The 23,205-nt window shown below is 40.7% G+C and overlaps 1 protein-coding gene across 1 annotated transcript in view; it reads left to right on the top strand.

The window, feature by feature from the left end:
• Window positions 1–22,726, top strand: part of grk3 (G protein-coupled receptor kinase 3) — a 60,222-nt gene extending 37,496 nt beyond the window's left edge. Inside the window, exons 11-21 of the mRNA XM_062412445.1 lie at window positions 189–319; window positions 1,499–1,593; window positions 2,929–3,036; window positions 7,188–7,254; window positions 11,065–11,165; window positions 11,733–11,799; window positions 13,789–13,884; window positions 16,407–16,569; window positions 16,658–16,794; window positions 18,712–18,825; window positions 18,916–22,726. Coding sequence (XP_062268429.1) covers window positions 189–319; window positions 1,499–1,593; window positions 2,929–3,036; window positions 7,188–7,254; window positions 11,065–11,165; window positions 11,733–11,799; window positions 13,789–13,884; window positions 16,407–16,569; window positions 16,658–16,794; window positions 18,712–18,825; window positions 18,916–19,077 — 1,241 coding nt within the window. The 3' untranslated portion in view covers window positions 19,078–22,726. The remainder of the gene's footprint in view (window positions 1–188; window positions 320–1,498; window positions 1,594–2,928; window positions 3,037–7,187; window positions 7,255–11,064; window positions 11,166–11,732; window positions 11,800–13,788; window positions 13,885–16,406; window positions 16,570–16,657; window positions 16,795–18,711; window positions 18,826–18,915) is intronic.
• Window positions 22,727–23,205: the final 479 nt, after the last annotated feature.

Below are 23,205 nucleotides of genomic sequence, written 5' to 3'. Positions count from 1 at the left end.
CATGTTAAAGCTGAGACCCTTGGGTTGGAGAGAAGAGTCATAGATGGCTTCTGAGTGGTTCTAACATTCTCCCCTGTGAAGATTACCACAACTTATTGACAGATATCGATTGGGACATGAGTTGTTATGAGGTCATGCTCACGCACCTTCTTGTGTATGACTCTCTTCCTGCCTGTGTTTGTGTTTAGGGGGCGACCTGCACTACCATCTGTCTCAGCACGGCGTGTTCAGTGAGAAAGAGATGCGTTTCTACGCGGCTGAAATCATCCTGGGTCTTGAACACATGCACAACCGATTCGTTGTCTACAGAGACCTGAAGGTAAATCTCTCACTCTTATTGTCTTTTTTATGAAGCTATATTTTTATTGCAGGAACGTTCCCCCTGAGTTATGACATTTTGCAGTAAATCAGTAACTGTTTTCACCACAGGGACAAGGGTCTAGATGGATGAATATATCTGGCTTGGCTTGGTCCATCTTTGGTTGTTGTTGTATTGTTTTGTGCTTTTTTTAGGCCAATCTTTGGTGGCGATAGACATTTTATTTAGCTGTTATGCTTTATTATGGTCTACCTCCTCAAGAATTCATTCAACTCTATATATATATATTTATATTTATATATATATATATATAGACATATATATATATATATAAATATAAATATATATACACGTGTGCCCATTAATAAATTCAGTTCCTCCTGACTACTCTTCTTGCCCATGTTTTCTCTCTCGCCCCCCATTCACTGTTGATGCTGACACAGACACATGCACACAATACATCTTTAAACTAAGACTTAGTAGATTGATGATAATTTCCAAATAAATTAACTAATCAGTTATGACTGTTTGCCAATAACTACATTGAGCTCCTGTTTAGAACATTTACATCTGCAGTAGGAACCTATGGACTTGGAGCTGAGAGCGATCATCAGTTGCAGCCCTGCTCAGGAGAGATGCTATGTCGTAGTTGTGTTATAGAGAATGTTGTAAATCATGACGGAGAGAAGCATGACAAGTTAAATGGAGTATAACTCTGAACATCCCAGTCCACTGATCCTGCCCCCCGACACCCCCCACACGTACTGTTTCAAAGCCATAGATTTAGATCAGCCATGTTTTCAACTGTCCTCTGTTTTTCCTCCAAGTCCCCTGTTTAGACTAGTTGCCATAATAATAGATATATTTTGCTGGAAGTCAGGGAACAGTTTTAGGGCTTTAATAAACAGTGCAGAACAATGCAGATAATATTAAGAGACTGAGTGTTGGAAGGAGAGTGAGTGAGGCACAGTTTTGCCAAACAGCAGAGGATAACCAGGAAAGGGGGGCTTTCCTTTATTACTTGTATCCACACAGACTTTTCTCCTGTTGAGCGGAAATTGTAACTTAAATTGTGACTCAAACATTGTTTTCTATCCCTGAGATCTTTTCTCTTGCTTTCTCCATCGCTATCACCCTGTCAGTCCCTCTGTGACAATGTGTCTTTGTCCCCTCTCCCAGCCAGCCAATATTCTACTGGATGAACACGGCCATGTTCGTATCTCCGACCTCGGCCTGGCCTGCGACTTCTCCAAGAGGAAACCCCACGCCAGTGTGTAAGTGCTCCTGAAGCTTCTGTTAAACAAAAGGTTCAAGGTGGGAATGTTAGTGAATCCAGAATGACACAATCTTATTTGAAATCACACACTGCGGTGATATGGAGACTTTTTTGGCTAAGTAAAAACCAACAAAGACAGCATAGTGAGTGGTTAACGGAAATACAACTGGATAAAAGCTTGAGTTGAAAAACATTCTCACAGGATTTCTATCTCTCGGCGGGATGATTTAAAAATACCTGCACCAGTCAGTGATTTTAATGACTTCTAAACCACATATGCCTGTTTTGGTTATAAATCCAAATTAATAAATATTATACATGGCACTGTTTCTATCTGCTCAGTAGAGTGCAGTGGGAGAAGTAGAATATCATTTTTCAAACCGCATAGATCTTTCACAACTGTTCTGTTAGCCCGTACAAAACAGTAGGGTTTCTGATCTGATACACATCAAAAGTCAACTCCTTGACATGAAGTGATTAATAGTCAAGCAGGGAGCTCTAATCTTCAAACAATCTTATCATTCTCTTATCTCATGAAAACAATGACCCAAAGTTTGTGACTAACCGTGTCCGTGACAAGGTCACAGATATTTCTCAGCAAGTAATAGCAATTTTAGAAGTCACCATAAACCAATGCCTGACTGATCGGCTCCCACCTTCTCAAAGAAGCCTGATGTAGGAGGGCATGGAGAGGCTTTAGGGTTACAAAGAAAATGAGAATTTTATCCCTAAAAAAAGTTTGTTCGGGTTAGTTTTATATTGTTAGAATACCACAAATTCAGCTTACCCTAGATAAGAAATACACTTAATGATTTATGATTATAATATACTTTAAAGTCGGTAAGACACATCTACAATAAAGTAGTTCTAAACCAAACCAAAAAAAAGAAGTGGTATTTCTTTGGCCAGATCAAGTGATTAATGTTGGCTCAGCACTCATTGCGTCATCATGTGTGTTCAACCATTTTGTTAGGAAAAAGAAGTAGCTTCTGCTTTGACAGCACTTTTTTTACTACATTTTTTCTCCTTTCCCAGTTTCCAGATCATACACTTCTATTTTAGTTGAGTGAAAAGCTTGTGGGTCGATGGTTACATGCTTTCCTGCAAATTGTGGTGTCTCACAAATCCAGCTGCCGTAATTTGCCGGTAGCAGAAACACCATCCACAACAACAACTTTCATTACGAGGGGCCGGGGAAATGTTTGATTACCACCCTCCTTCCCCTCTAATATGAAGTCTGTCTAAATGAGACTGTCGTGTGTGATTCTGCTCTCGCAGTTGTAAAAAGTAATGAGCGTGTGTTTGACATGAACCTGTTGTGTGTTTGCTGCAGCGGTACTCATGGTTACATGGCTCCAGAGGTTCTTCAGAAGGGGACGGCGTACGACAGCAGCGCCGACTGGTTCTCCTTAGGCTGCATGCTCTTCAAACTCCTCCGAGGGTAAATATTGCATCTTCTCTCTCTGCTCTCCTTTCATCTTTCATCTTCTGTTTCTACTCTCTGCTCTTTACTCCCACCACATCCTGACTTCATGTACAGCTTTCAAACCTCTTCTGCCACTATGAGTAGAACTCTTTGAATCTGCTCTCCCTGCTCTCTGCATCTCTCGCCCGCTCGTCGTCTGTTTGGTGTGTGTTTGATGTTGACTTTGTGTGAGTCTGTGTGTGTATGTGTGTGCTTGTTTGATCTCGAGTGTGTAAATGCCAGAGGTCCAAGCCCAGTAGGTCAGAAATCAGGTAAAAGGGGGGGGGGTTTCAGAGAGAGAGAGTGAGAGATAGAGAGAGAAGGCTTGTTGGCAGGTCTGAGCAAGGAGAAAAAGCATGTGACGTGTCTTTCCATTGATGTTTGAACACTGTTTTGGTCTTCACTGAAAGGTTGGTTTGTTTCAACACAATTCTAACGGCAGGAAGACGCACTTTGACTGTACAACAGACTCCGACACAAACAGTGGTTATAGGTTAGGCTCAGGTTTTCTACGCACACCATGACCAAGCATAAGCTCATTTAAACCATATGTATATATCTAAACATATTTACATATAAAGGCTTGTAGTTTATAAACGTCCATTCCAGGGGTAATTATCTATCCTTTTCTTTTTTATATTATCTTTGCCACTTTTGAATTACACATGAATTTACTGAAAGTACAGATATCCCAGGTATCCACCAGCACTTAAAGGCAGCATACATTTGTGGATCCGTGTGGAGTTGGAGAAGTGAAGAGCAGGTGAAGAGTCGATAAATGCCACACACAAACGTAACTGGTTCCCTTCGAGCGTATCAGGTGATCTGTGCACACACATTTTACCATCCACAAATCAAGTAGTGGTGTGGTCTTGCACCAGTGTTGGTGATAACTGTGACATTTAAAAATGGTTAATTGATGTCATGTTATAATAATACGTACATCATAGTATAGTATTATGTATATCAGGGGTTGGCAAGTAGGTTTGGCTGCAGGACATTTTTTGTTCTAAGGTGGTATATGGACCAGTATATGATTAAAGACTAAATCAAGAAATCTGTTTGAAAAATGCACCATAAATCTATGACAGACTGTTACAATGTTAAGTTAACAGATACACAGTCAACTAATTGTGTTGTACTGTTAGAATCAAAACATTCCACAGAATGTGCATAGCAGAATAACCCTAAATTAGTACTGACACTTGATCTGGATTGTTAGATGCAGATGTAATGGTAACAAGCAGTGAGTAGCTTCCTCACATTTGAACCTCTAACCTAACCTGTCACAGAAGAGCAAGAAAGGTTCACAATGACGAGCTTAATTTTAGTAATTTTAGTCCTTTACTCCAGGAAATTCAGCTATTCCAATGTCTCTGTGTCACTTTGAAATGATTCCTTACAGTGCAACAGGCACTAGCACCCATGAGTTTGAGCCTGCTTTCTAACACACCAATGCCCGTTGTGAGATCGAGTAGGCTGCAGAACTGAGCTTGTCCAAACAACGCAGGTAATTTTTCCATACACTGCATATCGGCTATTTTGGAGGTCTGTAAAACAATTGACACAATTTTCCGATCCAAGTTCACAATTCACAACAATTTTCTTTTGTGAAATGGAAACATGCGTGTGCTGTGTGAGTGTGTGTGCTTGCAATGTGAGCGAGCGATGTCTGCATAGGTCCTTAGAATATGTCCATATTTAATTGGCTTGGACAAGTTGTGGTCTGAAGTAGAGTGATGTGGAGTAGAAAGACGAAAGGATGTGGTGTTGTACTGTACTGTGGTAGTAATAATATAATATAATAGGAATAATTTATATTACCAAAACAACAAAATAATTAAATAAAGAACAATAATGATAACAATAACATTCAAATTTAACAAGATAAATAAGTTACATATAACCAATAATATAGTATAATACAATATATAATGGGTATTATAATATATATTATAATAAATAATTAAAAAAAATATGCATCTCCTCAGCAATGAGATGTGGCACCTTCCAATATGGTGAAATAAAAAAAGATTTACCCATCAAAAGGATCTGATAGGTCTGATATTTTGCTCCCTCATGAATCTGAGTATGATGGCCTGTTGGAGTAACTGCTTGAAAATGAATCTTTATCAACAAAACTCAACATTCCAGTCAGAAACCTTTGAATACTCTTTAAACTCTCCATGCTTTATCACACACAACTATATGGATCCTGGAATAATTTGTCTGATTACAACCCTCAAGTTGGGATTTTGATGTATTGATCAACTTAACTACCGTCTCCCGCTTTAGAGCGGCGTATGGTTCTCTCTGTGTCTTGGATGCAGAGGCTCATACATTTGTTATATATGGGCCCCTGAAGGAGTCTTCTCTTGATTGCCTGTAAAAAAATCTCCAATGTCGCTGCTCTGCTCCTGAAATCGATTTTTCAGCATTTAGACAAAAAATTACAACACAATCCTGGAGCACACATGCAGGAAGTGCTAATGTGCTGTGAAAGCTAAAAGAAAGGGCTGTAGTCATGCAGCCCTCCCCCCATGTTTAAATATGGTCAAATTGTCCCCCCAATGAACTGAATAGTAAACTGGCTGATAAATAACAATAGTTAAACTGTTATGTTATGACAACAAGCTAAATAATGATGGTGTAGTGCAGCTCGTATACTGTACCTAGCAGCGCTGCATGGGGTTTGTCCAATATCCCTTTTCCACCAACGTGAACAAGGTTCCAGTTCCAGGCTGGTGTTAGTGCTGGTTTGCAGTTGCTTTATCATAGGTGGGTTAATAATGAGTTTGAGATGTTGTTCCCCCACCAATGTTCACTTCATGACTACAGCCTTGAAAGGATAGGGTTAGGGTTATAACCCTTAATATGAGAATAATAAAATGTGACATGTTGGTATTGTTGCAGGCCATCCGATTCATGCCACGTTGGTAAATCTTGGTAAAAATCAACTGAATATCTGTTGTTAAAATATTATTATTATTATAATTAGAGCTGAATCGGTGGCTTTGACACAGCTCATGGAGGCAATTCATTTATTTTAAAACCTTCACATTACATTAATTTTGAACCTCCCTGGAGCCAAAACTGAGTCATATTCAAACACAAAGGAAGACTTTTCAATGTAACTTCCCAAGCTCCATTCAGGGAAAAGTGGAAAAGAGGCTCCTTGAAACCTGGTTCAAGACTAATATACTTCATGGCAACTTTACACTTCTGTCAGACTTTGATTCAGTTAGTGATACATCTCCTTGGGCTTTATAATAAAAGTAGGCACAGGTGGGGCAGTGTCCCAGCTAAATATGATTGTATGTCCCTTTCCTTTCAGTAGTGTTTTTTATTAAATTAACGTGTCACTTACTTTATAATAGTATCTATAAATATGAACATTTTTGAAGAATTTAGATTTTCTAAGCTTTTTGAATTACTAAATGTCCTGAAAAAAGTTAACATTTTAGATGTTAGACATACTATTATTCTGTGTATATTGTGACTCTTAATCGCCCCTGATTTAGAAAAATCCTAGATCTGGCGCTGGGACCACACCAGCTGTGATGCCATCAACCCATGCACCAACGTAGGAGTACTCTTCAGTACTCAATGCATCATTACACAAGTACTTGGTGGTCATCACTACATCAGTACTTGGTATTATTGGTTTGGACCACAACCATCTTCAGTGGGTTTTCAATAACACACCTTTAAATGTTGTGAATGCATCTTGCACAGTTGTGACGCAGTCGTGGTGACAACATGTGTACAGACTGTCATGTTGAATATGAGGCAACTACTCAACCTGCAGAGTAGATGAGCATTGAGCAGTGAAGAGACAAATCCCTCCCAATTTTGTTGGACTCTAAATTAAAAGCGGTTTCTGCAGTTTCCCAAATCTGCCCTCTAAGCTCCCAGTCAGCATTTTGACCCTTAGATGGCTAATTGGCTGATTGCAGCGAGTGGGTGATTTAAATTTCCTCTTGCTGTGCTGCACGTCCAGCTCCCATCCCTCCTCATAATTTCCTTCTTCACCTCACCTCATCCTCACCCTCCCCTTCCCCATCATCTACAGTGTGTGGTCGAGTGTCAATATCTGTCTATTTCTCTCTCCTCCCTCTCCTGCTCAGGCACAGTCCATTCAGACAGCACAAGACCAAAGACAAGCATGAGATTGACCGCATGACCCTCACCATGGTAAGACACATCTACATGCAACATGTTTGCTACGAGTCAGTGGTACAGCACTGACACAAGGTGTACACAATGGCGGATACATCTGTTGCAAGGAGTCTATGAGTAAACACACTTTAAAGCACATAAGAGTCTTTACTTAGCCCTGAACATATGGGTTTGGCCTTTGTTTACTTTACAGTAATACAAAATGCACACAGATGTTAAATCCTTATGCATACTGTATTGTGTGTGAACAAACACTATAAGGATACCTAATGCACGCTACTTACCAGACACAGTTGTGTCAGTGTGAGCCACATTCTGGTGGCACTCTTTATCCGTTCGAGCTTCACATCCTTTGACAGAGATGAATGCCATTGTTGTGCACATTTTTGGGTCATCCTTTAGTGTGTCTGCCTGCTACCATTCAACACCCGGCCGTCTGTTTACTTTCCTGTGTCATGGGAAGACACAGGAGATGAAGCATATGACAGATACTCGGCTTAGATAAACTGATCTATCAGCCAAGCTGGAACAGCTAAAGTACACTCCCTGGGTCAAACGGATTTGTAGCCACATTCAGCACCGGTTTGCTCAGGGAGTCAGGGAACTGTGGTCCAGGCATTGTTTAAAAAAGAACGAATAAAGTGGCTGCATAATGAATTTGTTCTCATCAGTTTTGACTTTGTGTGTTTTTAATTAAGTTTCAAGTCCCCATCCGCTCAGAAATGTGCCTTGATCGTTTACTAGGATGTTTCAGCTTTACTGTGCAGTCTCAGTTTATAAATTTGGTGTTATAAACTGGTCTCGTATGCAACATACTTAAATGTGATGGGGAGACCTTGGGGCAGCACGCCACAAACAAGGAGATGTGACGTTTCAGTAAAGTGTCTGACAGGAAGAATAGAATTTGTGGAAGAATTAACATTGTTAATTATTGTGTTGAAGCATGTCCAGATAAAGTGGCTTTATAGGTTTTAATTACAACACGCCCTTTGCAAAAAGCTGAGCAAAAGGATTCATCCAGATTCACCACTTTCTTTACTGAATGATTTAAAGTAAACTGTGGCAAGTGTTTTTCATAGCCTCTTTTTTCCAAATATAAAATCATACATAGTAATGAATGATGGCAAATTTACTCTCAATGTTTTGCCTACGAGGTACATATGCAACGTTTATCAACTTGGGCTGAGAAAACGTGTAGATCAACACCCGATGCCACAGACACGTCAGTCCATATACCGAAGAAGTTCCATACCAAGCCCTAATTATGAGCAAACATTTGCAGCAATTTGTTGACTCTTGGATGTGATTATCTGGGGCTGTCAGCCAATGTTCAGGTTAACTGCGCTCCCGCGGAATTGATCATCAGAGAGCATTAACAGTGCTGTGTAAAAAACAAACAAACACGGAACTACTGCCTCACATCTCTAACTTAGTAAGCTGTCGACAGGTCTGAGTTTAACTCGTATGTTGTCGGATTTTGTGTCTCTCCGCAAATTACTCTAAGGACTTGTCAAAGATAGTTTGCAAGAGGAGAACTGTCACTCTGTAACAACACTGTGTGCAAGTGCTTTTGCAGCTCCAACAAATCCAGCATAGTGAGACATCTTAGTGTCGAGTATGGGAGATATTCTCCAAACTGAACTCTCATTACTATCACATCAATAAATGAAACTCAAAGACTTTATGTTTTTGAAGCAGAAACTTCAGTATTTGAAACAAGAAGTTTGTATAAATATAGTGTGTGAGATTAATAAGTCTACACCAACTGTGTTTAAGTAACACTTAATATAATCGTCATTTAAGTAAGGTCAGTTAAGTATGGGGTCAGAATGGTTATGGGAAGAGAGTCATTTTTAAAAAACTTGGATCAGGGGGGAAAAAAGTTTGTGTGTGTCTTTGTTTTCTTATTAGAAGATGACAGTACTCCAGTACAAACTGCGTTTAGCTCCTTATCTCTGTTTAAAGAATATACTGTTGAGATTCTTAATGTCATTGGTCAGATTGGGCAAACACATGGGATGAATAGTATTCATTGAGCCCACCCAGTGACATATCTGCTCTCGCCCACCCCATTTCTTTCCTCTTCAAATCCAAGCTGGAGTTGTGAAAAGGCGACTCATGTTGGAGCACAGACACATTCACAAACACAAACTGAACAGTGAATTTTCACCACAGCTTTGCTCCTCTTCACTCTGCGCGCCAGCAGCACTCGTCCATTACAGTGGACGGTGTCAAGAATCTGTGACCGTTAATGGGTTTCGTCAGGACATGGAACAACTGAGAGGGGATAGCTGCACCCTGCGCCCCCATCCACAAACACACTAACACACATGCACATACAGGAGCAGGTTCAGCAGAACCTCCAGACAGAGAAAGTATGATCTTTCATATCACAGTAAATTCAGATTATGATTTTAATCCAGCCACTTACTCTGATTTATCCCCTTAATCCTTGTCAGCGTGTGTGCATATGTGAGGGAGAGAGACAGTTACAATGATCAAGCCCCGACCAGGCTAAAAATACTGCTCTTTATGTCTTACTGTTTATTAAACATGATGAATTGTCTCATTACATAAACAAGATAGAAGCAGACAGAAGTGAAAAGGCTGAGAACTGAGCTGAAGGACAGGAAGAGATGGATAGGAGGAGGGATGGAGCAGATCCTGATAGATGGCACATCTGAACTCTGAGACATCTCCGCCAACTGCTGTGTAAAGTCTGTCAGCGAAAAAAATAAAATAGAATGAAATAAAAGGGTGGAGGCGGCCTAGTGCTGTACTAGAGTTTTTCTGACTGTGAATTGTCTTACCAGGGGTTACTGGAGAGCTGAGGGAGGGAGGGAGGTTAAAGGGATAGTTAATCCAAAAATGAAAAATTCACTCATTATCTCCTAACCCCTACGCCTATGCCAAAACACTTCTGGAGTCTCTGGGGTAAAATTTGTTCGAGAAGAATCCAATCCGATAAATGTCAATGACGAGTCCTTCCTCAGACGAAATAAAACAGTAGAAAAAAAACATAAAATGCCTCCATACTGCTTGTGTTTTGTCATCCAAGTCTCTGGATGCCCCAACATTCATATTCGACTCGAAACGAGGTCATGTACACTGTATTTTAAGACTACATGTCTGCCCATAGCTTCAGACGAGGTGGATTCAGGGACTGTCGGAAATGCTAACATCCGGTAGTTTAGCCACTTCTGTTGAACTTTTAGACTTAAATTACCTTGTTTCGAGTCGAATATAAATGTATGGGGCTTCCGGACACTTGGTTGACACCACACACTTAATATAGAGGCATGTGTTTTGTGAACTCATACACTTCACCCACCCCCCCATCGGTACAGGGCTGAGTACAAAAAGTTTCATTTCTGGTTGAACTATCCCTTTAAGAAAATACACTGCCTGAGATGAGAGAGAGGGGTGCTTGCCAGTGTTGTAGATTGTACTTTTGTCCTGCTTATTAATACGCTCAGCAATTCAGAATCATACCTTACTCATAGACTCAATGTGACGTTATTTCATGTTGATGATATATCAGATTTTCATTGCAGACAATTGTTGTAGTGTAACTAAATCTATTTACATAAGCTCTTCATGCTGCACAATCAATATGTATAGATAATTATTAAATCCCATAAACATGAGCCTTCTTTAATACTTTCACATACAGGTATTTTAACTGATGGTAGACAGGGTGTGAAAGAAAGCCTGTGCCATCCATATTAATAGATGCAAAAGATGTTTCTATAGATCTATTTTCAAACTCCCTATTCCTCACTTTCAATCTCTCCCCCTCTTCATTTCTCCCTCTTTCTCCTACAGAATGTGGAGCTGCCAGACTCTTTCACTGCAGAGCTCAAAGATTTGCTGGAGGGGCTGCTGCAGAGGGATGTGTCCAAGAGGCTCGGCTGCCAGGGCCGAGGGTACGACACACACTCAAACACACACACAAGGATAAAGTTCACATTAAGCCCGGTCACATCTCAGCGTTCATATCCACGGGGGTGGGAATGAATTCATCAATCAGACAGATTTAGTTTGATGTGCTCATTAAGGCCAAAAACAGTGGGGTGGTGTGGTTTACAGCCCAGTGAAATCAGCTAGAGACAAGACATCAAGTCATCCTATAGAAGACAAGCTCATATCTAATTTCATCAGCGCTGTCATTTCGCATCAGCGTAGGACTAAACCGGAGAGATGGATCACTGTCTGCACTGGGTATTTGGGTAAATAGCAGGAGTGTGAGTGGCTGAGGGGTAAAGTGATCATCCTCCAACCTGAAGGTCGGCAGTTCGATCCCCAGTCTGACCCATCTGCATGCCTAAGTGTCCTTGGGCAAGACGAGAAAAGCGCTATATAAACACAAAACCATTTACTATTTGTCAGAGGGGAAGTCATGTGGTAAACACTGCCACCTAGTGTACACATTTTAATGTACATTTTTGAACCCCCTCCCTCTCTTTCTCTCTATCACACATGTACACATGCAGAGCCCCTGAGGTGAAGGAGCATCAGTTTTTCAAAGGCATTGACTGGCAGCAGGTGTACCTCCAGAAGGTGAGTGAGCTTCATTTTCTTCTTTTCATCATCTTTTGATCTTTGTGCTCCAGGGGTTTATTCCACAGTGAGAATCTTCATTGCGGCGATATTGTGACTGAATCCAGTCGAATTTGTTTTACCCCCACCTAGGAGGTTATGATTTTTATCAGTGTTTGTTTATTAGCAGGATATCGTAAAAACAAGTGGATGGATTACCACAGACTTGTGGAATGAGGGTCAGGGATGATCCCATAAAATGTTGGTGTGGATCTAGATCAGGGGACGGACCTAATATTTGTGTCACTTTCTTTTGCGTTGACATTTATTGATATTTTAACTGATTTTCCAGCAAGTAATTACTTGATGGATGGAAAGAATTAGGCACATTTAGGATACTTAGATAAATATAATTTTGTGCAATTGGTACAAAATGAAAGTATGCACTCTTCTGACTGGTATTCTAGTTGTGTCCAAATGTGCAATGGATGTTTGAACAAATGAGAACTGACACCTAATTGCTCTACATGCTTTGTACCCCTTTTTCAATATAAATATTCCAAACATTTAATGAATGTGTTTTGCACAAATGTTAAATTTTAAAGAAGAACAAACAAGTTTGGTCAAACACATAATTTGTTCATGATAAATTCAACAACACTGTAGAGCAGTTGAAGTCAGATTTGTTGTGTGTGGAACCAGAACTGAAGACAGTAAACAGCCTCAATCGCTCTATCAGTAGTGTCACACTGAAATTCCTCCTGTGCCTCAGTGTGATGCTCTAGTTGTGGACTTTCTCCTGTTACTGAAGAGAATAACATCAGTCCCACTACAGTACAAAGTACAGTCTGTTGCACTTACACAGATTAAATACATGGAATTAGATCCAAAATTTCAACATTTTTAAATATCTGCTGTAGAGTTGTATCTTTCTGGTTGCATTTTATATGGTATGTAAACAGGTAAGTACAGCCTTCAATTACAGGTTTATCCCATCATATCATCAAATCTGCATTCATGTTTTTATCCTTGCATTAGCAATGCTAGGCACAGTAGTTTAGACCTTTCAGACCTTCCTCCTACTAAAGTGGATTAATAATACTCAGATTTAAATGCACTGAACAAAGCCACTGGAGCCTACATCATTGATTTTGACTTATAGTTTGGATTCAAATTTCATGCATTGATTTCACAAAGGGCAAACATGCCACTAATAAATTAATACATGGTCATAATCCTGTTCTTCTCTATAACTGCTTGGATGTTTCTTATCTCAAGTAAATGTATCACTGGAGCTATATTCAGTAACTTGTATTTCATCTGGCTACCAATGAGAGGACTGCTGTCACGCAGCCGCCATATTTACCTGATTTATCTGGTGCGACAGGGAGCAGCAGCAGTGGGGTTGAGATAAAGGTTTGCAGGGCAGATGGCTCTGTAAGATGTGACTAACTGAAGAGCAGGGGTTACTCAGTCGCTTCATGCTGTTGTCACCATCAAATAGAAAGCCATAGTAAGTGGTTAAATATTCTGGTCCGGACAATTTTGTTTTACCTAAATTAATGCAGACTTTATGTTTGGTTTTAAAAAAACTCTGGTTTTTCCAAGTCCTCACCTTGATTTTGCCCTTTTACTGTACAGAAATAAACAGAAACTGCCTGTAATGACTCATAAAAAGCAGAACATGAAAATATTGATATCAAGGTCTTTTAAAGAAAATAGTTTATGGTAAACATCGACCCTGGGTAATAAGATGCTGAATTGTGCTGTATCTGTGCTGCATTAGGTCAAGTAATGGTTTCATTTTTAGTGCAACTCTGTACAGCGCTACACTAGTGATCAGTCCATACAGTTACTGTTGCTATGGTTACCTCACCACTTCAGGGAAGCACTGCTGTGGAACTGTTGTCTGCTTGTGTTGCTCACACTCTCCTGTTTGTCCTCCTGCCACGTCTTCTTAGATTGTCCCGCTCTGAATATCATGTCTCTGTTCTCTCCCTCTGCCTCCAGTACTCTCCCCCGCTAATCCCCCCGAGGGGTGAGGTGAACGCCGCAGATGCTTTTGACATAGGCTCTTTTGATGAAGAGGATACCAAGGGCATCAAGGTAAAACACTCTCACACATCCCAGTGTTACATTTTCTACCCACTTCTCTTCCTCCACAGATGGATTCTGTGTGTGTCCCATCACTGTAAACAGATGTGTCCTGTATCCCTCTGAGCATTTATTGCTCAAATAATAAAGGGTGTTTGCTCAGCAGCATGAGAAAACAAGTCACCACTGATACAAATAATGTAAATATGGACATTTTTTGTTTCTAGAAATTAAGTAACTTGATGGAAACCAGAAAAAGGACTTTAGCTTACTCACCCTCTGATTTCCACAAGCTGTACACACCATGCTTTTGTACACATCCATCAGCTCTTTAGTAAATGCAACACATTAACTACAGGTGAGAATAAGTAGAGTAAAAACACAAATGCAGACCAAGCCAGCTCTTACAGGTGACCCTAACCCTTTTAAATGATGATTTAAGCAATGTTATAATAATAAGATAATATAGAATAATTCCACCATCTGCATTTGGATTGGTTCCCTATTAGCCTCAATTTGTGCAATTCTGTCTGACACCGGGCAGGAAACTTGAGGCTCAATTAAGTATGCGTGCAAGTTCACTATAGAAACAAGAAGAGTTCTGCAGTAGCCATTGACGGCTCTGCCAATGTAGTGGACATGGCAGGTTGTGGAAAAACCTGAGTAAATGTGGAAAGTCAAAGTCAGGAAAGCAGCCCTTCAACGTGGCTGATGGCCAGTCAGACTATTGAGAGAGCTCCGGAACTGGAGAGCAGCCAAACTGACATTTATTCCTCGCTTTTATCACAGCACTGTTATCAGAGTTTCTAGTTCAAACTGTAATTCTTGCTATTTAGTTTTCTTGCTTTGGGCTGTAGCCAGACTGATAGCCAACAGTATACAGATACAACATTTTACAGCCTCTCAGGCTTTGCTGCTTTTCTTTGTATAATACAATTTTCATAAATTGCAAATCTGATAATATGAAACAAATATGAAACAAAACATTTAAATACATCACCACAGGTAAGTATAGGGGTAGGTTTCACTGAAATAATCAGCAGATTCCTCAATAATAGAAATGTACCTAGTTAAGGCCCACAGTGTGAACAGACAAAGCTGCTCAGTGATAAATATAATTTTTAGGTTTGTGATTTTTCTTTTTTTCTTTCAAAAATTATCATCCATTCAGAAACTCTTATACACACTGTTCACCACCGTTAAGCCTCGCACCAGATTTATATTATGAATCATGTCAGTGTTTTCCATTATCCAAAGAAAGACAGGAAACCAGATCATTGAGCTGCTTCCTTTCCTAAGAAACAGGCTGTCCATACTCTTTAGAATAAACCTTTTAACGGTTACCACAGAAAACGCTGCAGCCTGCTGGCTCTCCTGTGGGAGCTATAGAAGCTGTTACAACAACCCAAGACTGCAAGTACTTCCTGGTTTGTTTTCTGATCCCCTGCATGTGCAAGCATTTCGCAAAGATGTCATTCCGACAGCCGTCAGTGAACTGACTTTACCTTCCTGACTCACAGGATGTTGATGAGCTCTTGATCCTTTCACTCTTGCTTTAGATTTTGAAGCAACGGATGGTTTGAAATTAATCAATTCACGACATCGTGTATGTAGTTGTTACTTCCCTGGGTTTGTCTTCCTCCCTCATTTACATTAATGTGGCTGCAATTTCAGTTATTCTTCCTCTGACACCACATTGCAGGGAAATAAAAGGCAAACGTGCCTGTTGAAGTGTCCCTGGATAGCGTACGTCTTTAACATTGCAGCAATGACACACATAACTGCATTGTAGTACGAGAGCATCAAGACGGAGGAGGGAAAGTGCACAGCTCTGGTCCCTTGATGTTAATCCAGTCAGAACCAAATGACTGTTTCTGTGTGAAAGTGTAAGAAGAGCACGGAGTTTCTTAAAGAGACAGTTAAAGTTTACAGCAGCATCTTTGAACAAGTGTTATACTGAGAGGTGCTTTTAATATTTGAGTGATATAGATGAGCAGAATAAAATACCTTAGCCTTCATGAAGGTAGTGAATTGTCAAGAAATGTCAGCTCCAAGCAGCAGGTAATGAATCTGTTTACTCAGTGTTGACTCTTTCACATGACAAGACTATGTCTAATCTAAAAATATAACAAATATATGTTAAAAGTGTTTCAAGGTTTTGCTTGTTTGTTTTTGATTTTGAATTTCCTGCCAAAGTCAGATAACCACAATGATATCCGTATAATGTTTTCACGTATAAATATAAGAGGAAATCCACAGTTGAATGTTTTTTATTTGAAAAGAAGTACATTAAACCCCAGAAGCCAACTGATATTAACTGAACATTAACATATTTACATATATAAAATATATAATGAAATACTTATTTTAATTCCATTCATTTTAAAAAGTAGAAAATGTGATAAACTGATGTCATTTACTTCCTGTAAACTTTATAAATGAGCTCTGTATCTATTACCAGGCGACTATTAAATCCTCAGAGTTCAGACACCATTGAACGTCCTGCTCTCTGTTCCTCTCTGTTTGTGCTCCAGTTGCTGGACAGTGACCAGGAGCTGTACAAGAACTTTCCTCTGGTCATTTCGGAGCGCTGGCAGCAGGAGGTGGCAGAGACGGTCTACGAGGCCGTCAACTCGGACACAGACAAGAGCGAGGCTCGCAAGAGGGCTAAGAACAAGCAGCTGGGCCACGAGGAGGGTAATTATTATTGGCAGGAAATGACAAGTTGACATATTTTAACACACAAACCCACCAGCAGAAGTTCTGACCGTGTGTATCTGTGCAGACTACGCCCTGGGTAAAGATTGCATAATGCATGGCTACATGTTGAAGCTGGGGAACCCGTTCCTAACTCAGTGGCAGCGTCGATACTTCTATCTCTTCCCCAATCGTGTGGAGTGGAGGGGGGAGGGCGAGTCGCGGGTGAGTGTATCTCATAGCACATACGTTTCCTCACATGTCCACGTCCACGTTCTTGTGTGCGAGCTCGATGTCTGTCTGTCTGTCCTGAAGCAATGACGTTGTGTTACTGCAAATTTTTCTGTTTGTGTATGAATGTTGTCTGTCTGTCTCCACACTTGAAGGGCAACTGGCTAAATCATTTTAAAATGCAGAGAGACGGGGTGAGTGTTAAACAACCAGTCCTGGCCCCTTCTGTGTCCCCAGAGTCCCCACTGTAGATTATAGTCCACCTATCTGCTTCAGACTCAATAGAGAGTTTCAGTTTTTATGCCCTCATCTAACTGCTGCGAGTAGCTGAACTAAAAGGAGAGCCACCCTGAGAGGCGGTCGAGTGCTGGACCTCTGTTTGGTGCAGAGCTGGTTTTTAGAACCTGTATTTAACCCCTGAACCCCAACTAACACAAGAATCAACTCAGTATCTTTGACATTGGTTTAGAATTTCACACGGAATGGATTTTTAATGTCACTGCTCAAAGATTCATATTAGGTCACATGCCACTTTTCAAGTTTGACAAATACAGATAGTTTCATGTAGAAATAGATCTGATATTTATGTAAAAACCTGTGGACATATGTACCTAGAGTATGTGCAGGACCACTGACTTCACATGTGAGGGCATTTTCAAACAGCTTAACTAATCCTGATAGTCCACGTTCACTTTGGTTGATGGATCCAGGTCATGAGTTTTATGTCTTGTCATAAGTTAAACTGCTGCACAGATGTTATTATTAATCCAAGGAAGGATTTTTACTGTCCTTGAAAATAAATTGAACTTAATTACCCGGTAGAACGTTTTACTTTAAAGGGCCCATATACCGTAAAATACATTTTCTGGGCTTTTACTATCCGCAGTTACTTGAAGGTGGTCAGCAGGGACCTTCAAAGTATGAAAACAGTCAATGCGCAGTCACTCAGTCCATTCTAAGAAATATGTTATTGAAACGGTTTGTTTCGTACTTCCTCCCCCCGTGTGAGTCATATGGGTTCGGATTCGTCACTCAGCCCCACCCAGTCGGTACCGGTCCAGGCTCCAAAACCACCGACCCCAGTCAACAGCATTGACTGGGGTCAACAGCATTTTAAACTCTAAGAATGTAATTGAGACCATGCAGGTCTTTTGTATTGCACAGGTCTAAAGCTGTGACTGGCTACATCCACACTACTACATTTTAGCTTTAAAAGTCATCACTGTTGCTTTGGTTCGCTTACTTTCTCCACACTACTGTGGAGTTTTTCAAATGCCTGAAAAGGATAACGTTGAATGGCCTGCCAATTTTAGTTTGAAACTCCGGCTATGCATTTTAGTCTGGATAGTCACCAATGGAAAGAATGACACAGTGGCCTGTATTCGCTTCCTGATTGGTCCTATAGGGTCACAGCTTCACCAGCAGTGAAGGCAAAGTGTTGTTCACATTAACTGTCGATAACAGTTCCACCTCGTCGTTGGTCCAAAAAATGAAATCCCTGTTCCTCATTTCTACAATTTTCTGTAACTTAGCAACAGACTGCAGAGTAGACAATCTGCTTCCTGTTTACATCTTCACGCACAGACCCAGTGTACATGAATGGTCATGTGACATACGGACAGGAGTTATAACTGATACAGAGCTAAAACTCTCATATGGAAAGAGACCGTTGTGGTTTGAAAAGGCTGTTTCTTACCAAGATGCATTAGTGTGTGGCTGTAGCCTGTGTGTTACATTTTTGTGATATTATTATTGTTCCAGGATATTAGCGAACTTGTTTTTGCCTTTCACCCAACTGGAAGCCAACTGTGCAACTGTAGTCTCTCAGCTGCGGCCCTAATGCATCATTATCTGTGTTCCTCTCTGTGCTTTTTACACAGCTAATTTCATATTGGCCAATTTTGTTTACAGCAAAACCTGCTGACAATGGAGCAGATAGTGACGGTGGAGGAAACGCAGATTAAAGACAAGAAATGTATCCTGCTGCGCATCAAAGGAGGGAAGCAGTTTGTCCTGCAGTGTGAGGTAGGACTGCTTTTATATTCCAACCGCGTCGACAGGATGAAGACAGAGAGCTGATCCCTTGATTTGATTTTATCTTTGTTCTGTGTGCAGAGTGATCCCGAGTTTGTGCAGTGGAAGAAAGAGCTGACTGAAGCGTTCACAGAAGCCCAGAAGCTGCTGCGTCGTGCCCCAAAAGTCATCGGGAAAGGGCGGGCCGGAGTGGTGGAGCTCTCCAAACCTCCCCTCACGCACCGCAATAGCAATGGCCTGTGAATACACACACACATATACACATATACATATATATATACACACACACACACACACACACACACACACACACACACACATATATATATATATAAATACACAGAACACACACACACTTTCACACAAACACACTGCATTCCACCTCCCTCCCTTCCCCCCTCCTCATCAGCCACATAACATTTGCTCTGACGCCTTCCCACCGATCGCCCACGACGCCTCGCAGTGTGTCAGCGGAGCATGCCCACCAGCCTCTTGCAGAACACACACTTTCAACATGATGACCAATCATGAGCACGATATAGTTTTTTTTCCGCCATGGGACCTTGCCAGTCATGGAGAGGAAGAAAGGACCAGGCAAGGAGAGAGACGACATTAAGGAGGACTCTGCACATGAAGAATCTTTGCATTAAAGTGGATGTAACGCTCCTCTCTTTCCCTTTATCACTCCCCTCCCCTTGTCCCCCCACCACTACCCACCTTGCTATGTTTGAATCAGGTGAATTCGTAACCAGTAGCCTGGCAGACTCCTCGAAAAACCCAAGGAGCTAAAGCTCTGATTACTGTCGCTCAGATGAGATGAGACCAGGCTTTACTGGGGGATGTATTTCTGCGAAAGAGAGATAAAGGCTGCTCCACTGGTTCTTCTCACCCCTCCCTCTAACCATTTCTCTCTGCATTATTACATTAAGTGCATAAAGTGCCAACATCAATATTTACTTGAGTCAACTGAGCACCCAGAAGGACCTGCTCTGTGGCAGATGCCCAGACACACAGAGGAGGGGGGTTTTCTGCAGTAGTGGGGATGGTTGATCATTCCAGTGCAGAAAACCGGAAGTACAAGGACCACAGACTCTTTCAGAGTGGCTCTTGTACAGCCAGTTACCATAGAGACTGATATTTCATTGGCTGACAAACTGCAGCCGGTTGCTATGGGAACCATGAAGACTGGTATACATGGGAATTGGTAACCACAGCGAACGGTATAACTATTGTGTATGAAGGGTACACTTGCAGAGAAAGAGATGATAGCGAATGTAGGGGAGGGAGGGGCGGAGGAAGAGAGGAAGAGTGTATATAAACAACCCTTTCTCTGTGCATCTCCAGTGTTCTAGTCTAATGTGTTTGCATTATCGGGGACTTCTGTGTCTGCCTGTTTGTGAATCTGTCCTGCCTTTTAGGGAAGAGGAAGAGGCTTTTTTTCTTCCTGGGAGGGGGAGGTTGGGCGGGGGAGGGAGGTTGGGAACAGGCAGAAGCGTGACAGCTTTCAGTCACTGGCGTGGCTGCATTAGCTCAGTTGGATTGTGTGTGTTTGAATATGAGGAGGGGAAATCCTCTTTAGGGTCAAACAACACGCTCTGTGTTGGTGTACAGCAGCGTGCGCCTTGTATCTCCATCTCAGCGGCAAGTGGAAGTAACTGAAGGTGTGGTTGCAGCGAGGGAAATAAAGAGGAAGATCTGAAACTAATTAAAGGAGTAATCCACCTTCAAACAGACCAAACACAATGATGTTAGCGGCATTTCAGGTTGTTGCTTTTTTTTTTTTTTTTTTTTTTTTCTTCTTTTCTTGATAGCTAGTTCATGCGCCGATTCCTTCAACCTGCCTCATCTTCATATATTCCTGTATTGGTCGAATTGGCCTACATTTTCCCTAAATGCCTGTGGACAGCAGCTAGTCGCTTGTCCTTCTACATGTTAAGAGCAGAGGGAAAATATCAAGAAACATATTGAGCTGGTCTGTGAATTAATCTGCCCTTCCTTTTCTATATCTATATTTAATGGTTCTATTAACTAGCAAATTCCTGTTATAATACCTCACAATCTGGTGAGATGTATTCATAAATCCCCAGAAATAATGTTTACAATCACATGTGACAAAAAAGGCATAAAATCTGGAGTTTACGGTCCATATTCTAAGAAAAGGGAGCATCCACCACACCAGTGTTTCTCTATAGCCAGGAAGGTGAAGGTGAAGGTGAAGGTAAAGCTCCTGCTGTGTGACTCAGAAACAAAAGTCGACGTGACTTCGCTGTTGCAAAGAGCTTAAATCGCAGCTCTGACCATAACGGATGCATGTTAGTGTGACACATCAACAGCAGCAGTGTTTCAGGCTGGACTTTTCCTCTGTCTTTCTCTATGATCCTTCTAATTATCGGGAGCTTTCATGGTATCACCCGCATTGTCGTCGACCTCATTGAAGTTTGTAGGCGGAGGGCAGCAACGCGCACAATCGTAGTGCTGAAGAACACACAGCAGAGCAGTGGGAACAGGAACTAGTGTCTTTATAAATTTCAGGGTTATAATTTGTCTTCATGCAGTACAGTGTCCTTGTCTGTAATGTCCATGCATTTCCACAGCTGTGATGTATGACCTGCAGTAGGAAAAGGGTTGATTAAGGGTGCATTGTGATTATTACATTTTTTTCTTTGTAGCATTTACCAGTCAGGGGGAGATCTTATAGAGAAATGTTGTCACCTCTCAAGGTGTCTTTTATTTTTGTAAACCAAAATGGTTTTTATTGTTTTCATTGAAATGTATGTTGTTGCACCTTTTTAGCCCAATGTGTTACTTAATAGTTGTTAAATGTGCCAAATAACTGTTGCTGATTGAGTGGAACCAATGGGAAGCCTTGTTTTCTCAACTTTTGACCCTTCTCACAATAGACATGGCAGAGGTGTAGATGAAAAGTAAAAAATTAAAAACACATAAATACACACACACACATAAACTTTGCGGTGGGATTTTTGAAGGGTACAAAACTGTGACCAAACATTATCTGGAGAAGAGTGTTTTTTTTGTGTTTGTACGCTTTTTGGCTTTCTACCATGTTGCCATTGGGACACGCTCACACAACACAACACACACATTGTCCAGCTCTACTCCCAACTTCCTCCTGAAGAGTTTTCTTTCACACTGTATGTATAACATGTGAGTGTAAGAGCATACCTGTGCGTCATAATCGCTTATATGTACATCCGGTGTTTTTTTTTGTTTTTTTTTCTTGTCATACACAGATTCTCAGCACACGCTAACACACACAAGTCAATTTAAAAAGGTTGGCATATAGGTGAAAAAAAATCAAAGTATATATAAATATATGTGTATATGAAATGACAAAATGCTCTAGGTTTATTTAAAAGATTTAATGTAGAAAACAAAATGAACTTGTTCAGGGGAGGTCGTTTTTTTTTTTTTTTTTTGATGTGAGTATAATTGTTTGTGGTGAAGACTTCAGCTTGAATCTTGCACATAAAGACTTTAGATATTGTACCTGCGAGTTCCAGATGATTATTTTTGTTTGAATACCGGACTCTTTGCTCTTTCATATTTATTGAGTGTGTGGGGCGCTCTCTCTCCTCCACATGTTGGAGCTCTCTGCCGAGAGCTCGCTCTAGAAATCCTCTGATTTGCGCCCATCAGAAACTCTTTGTTTTGTTTTTCGTATGCCACAGACAAACACAAATACTACTGGCTTTGGGTTGTTATTATTACCATTAAGGTTATGATAATACTGATATATAATTGAGAATATTATTCAATGATTATTAGTAAATTTATTTGATTTCATAATTTTTTTTTTTTTGCGACAGATAGGAAGTTGCGTGTTGGACTGCTTGTAAAAACAGTTCATGAATAAAAATACTTTTTCCGTGTTGCCTTCTGTCACATTTGCTTTGCTGTGTATCTACGTTTTATCTGGGGCATATTATGGCCAGATTTTTTTCAATTATTATGATTTTCGAATTGCTCAAAAGTTCATGTTTGACCTCAACTAGCTTGACCAAAACGATCTCAATTTATAGCAGCTTTATATAAAAATTTTACTTTAGAATAACATCTTCTACATCCTGTGGCTATCACACTGAGCTGTAACAGGGAGACTGGTTGCTCTCACATGTAAGAGTCAGATGTTCGGGACAGAGTGGGTGCTAAGATGATGTTTCAAACAAACGACACACAAAACTGAAAGAAGCAAAAACAAAACCATTACCTCACAATAACAAAGAGGTGTAGTACACGGCAAAGAAGTAGATGAATATGTCAATTTTGAGTAAGGGCTGATAGTGGTCTCAATTTGCTGTAAAAGAAATAGCATGTGATCTACACGGTGGAATTTGTACGGTATCTCCTGCG

This window comes from Platichthys flesus, chromosome 19 (genome assembly GCF_949316205.1).
Source record: "Platichthys flesus chromosome 19, fPlaFle2.1, whole genome shotgun sequence".
Lineage (NCBI taxonomy): Eukaryota > Metazoa > Chordata > Actinopteri > Pleuronectiformes > Pleuronectidae > Platichthys > Platichthys flesus.
The sequence above is the reverse complement of the archived record's forward strand: the minus strand, read 5'-3'. Positions and strand labels throughout refer to the sequence as shown.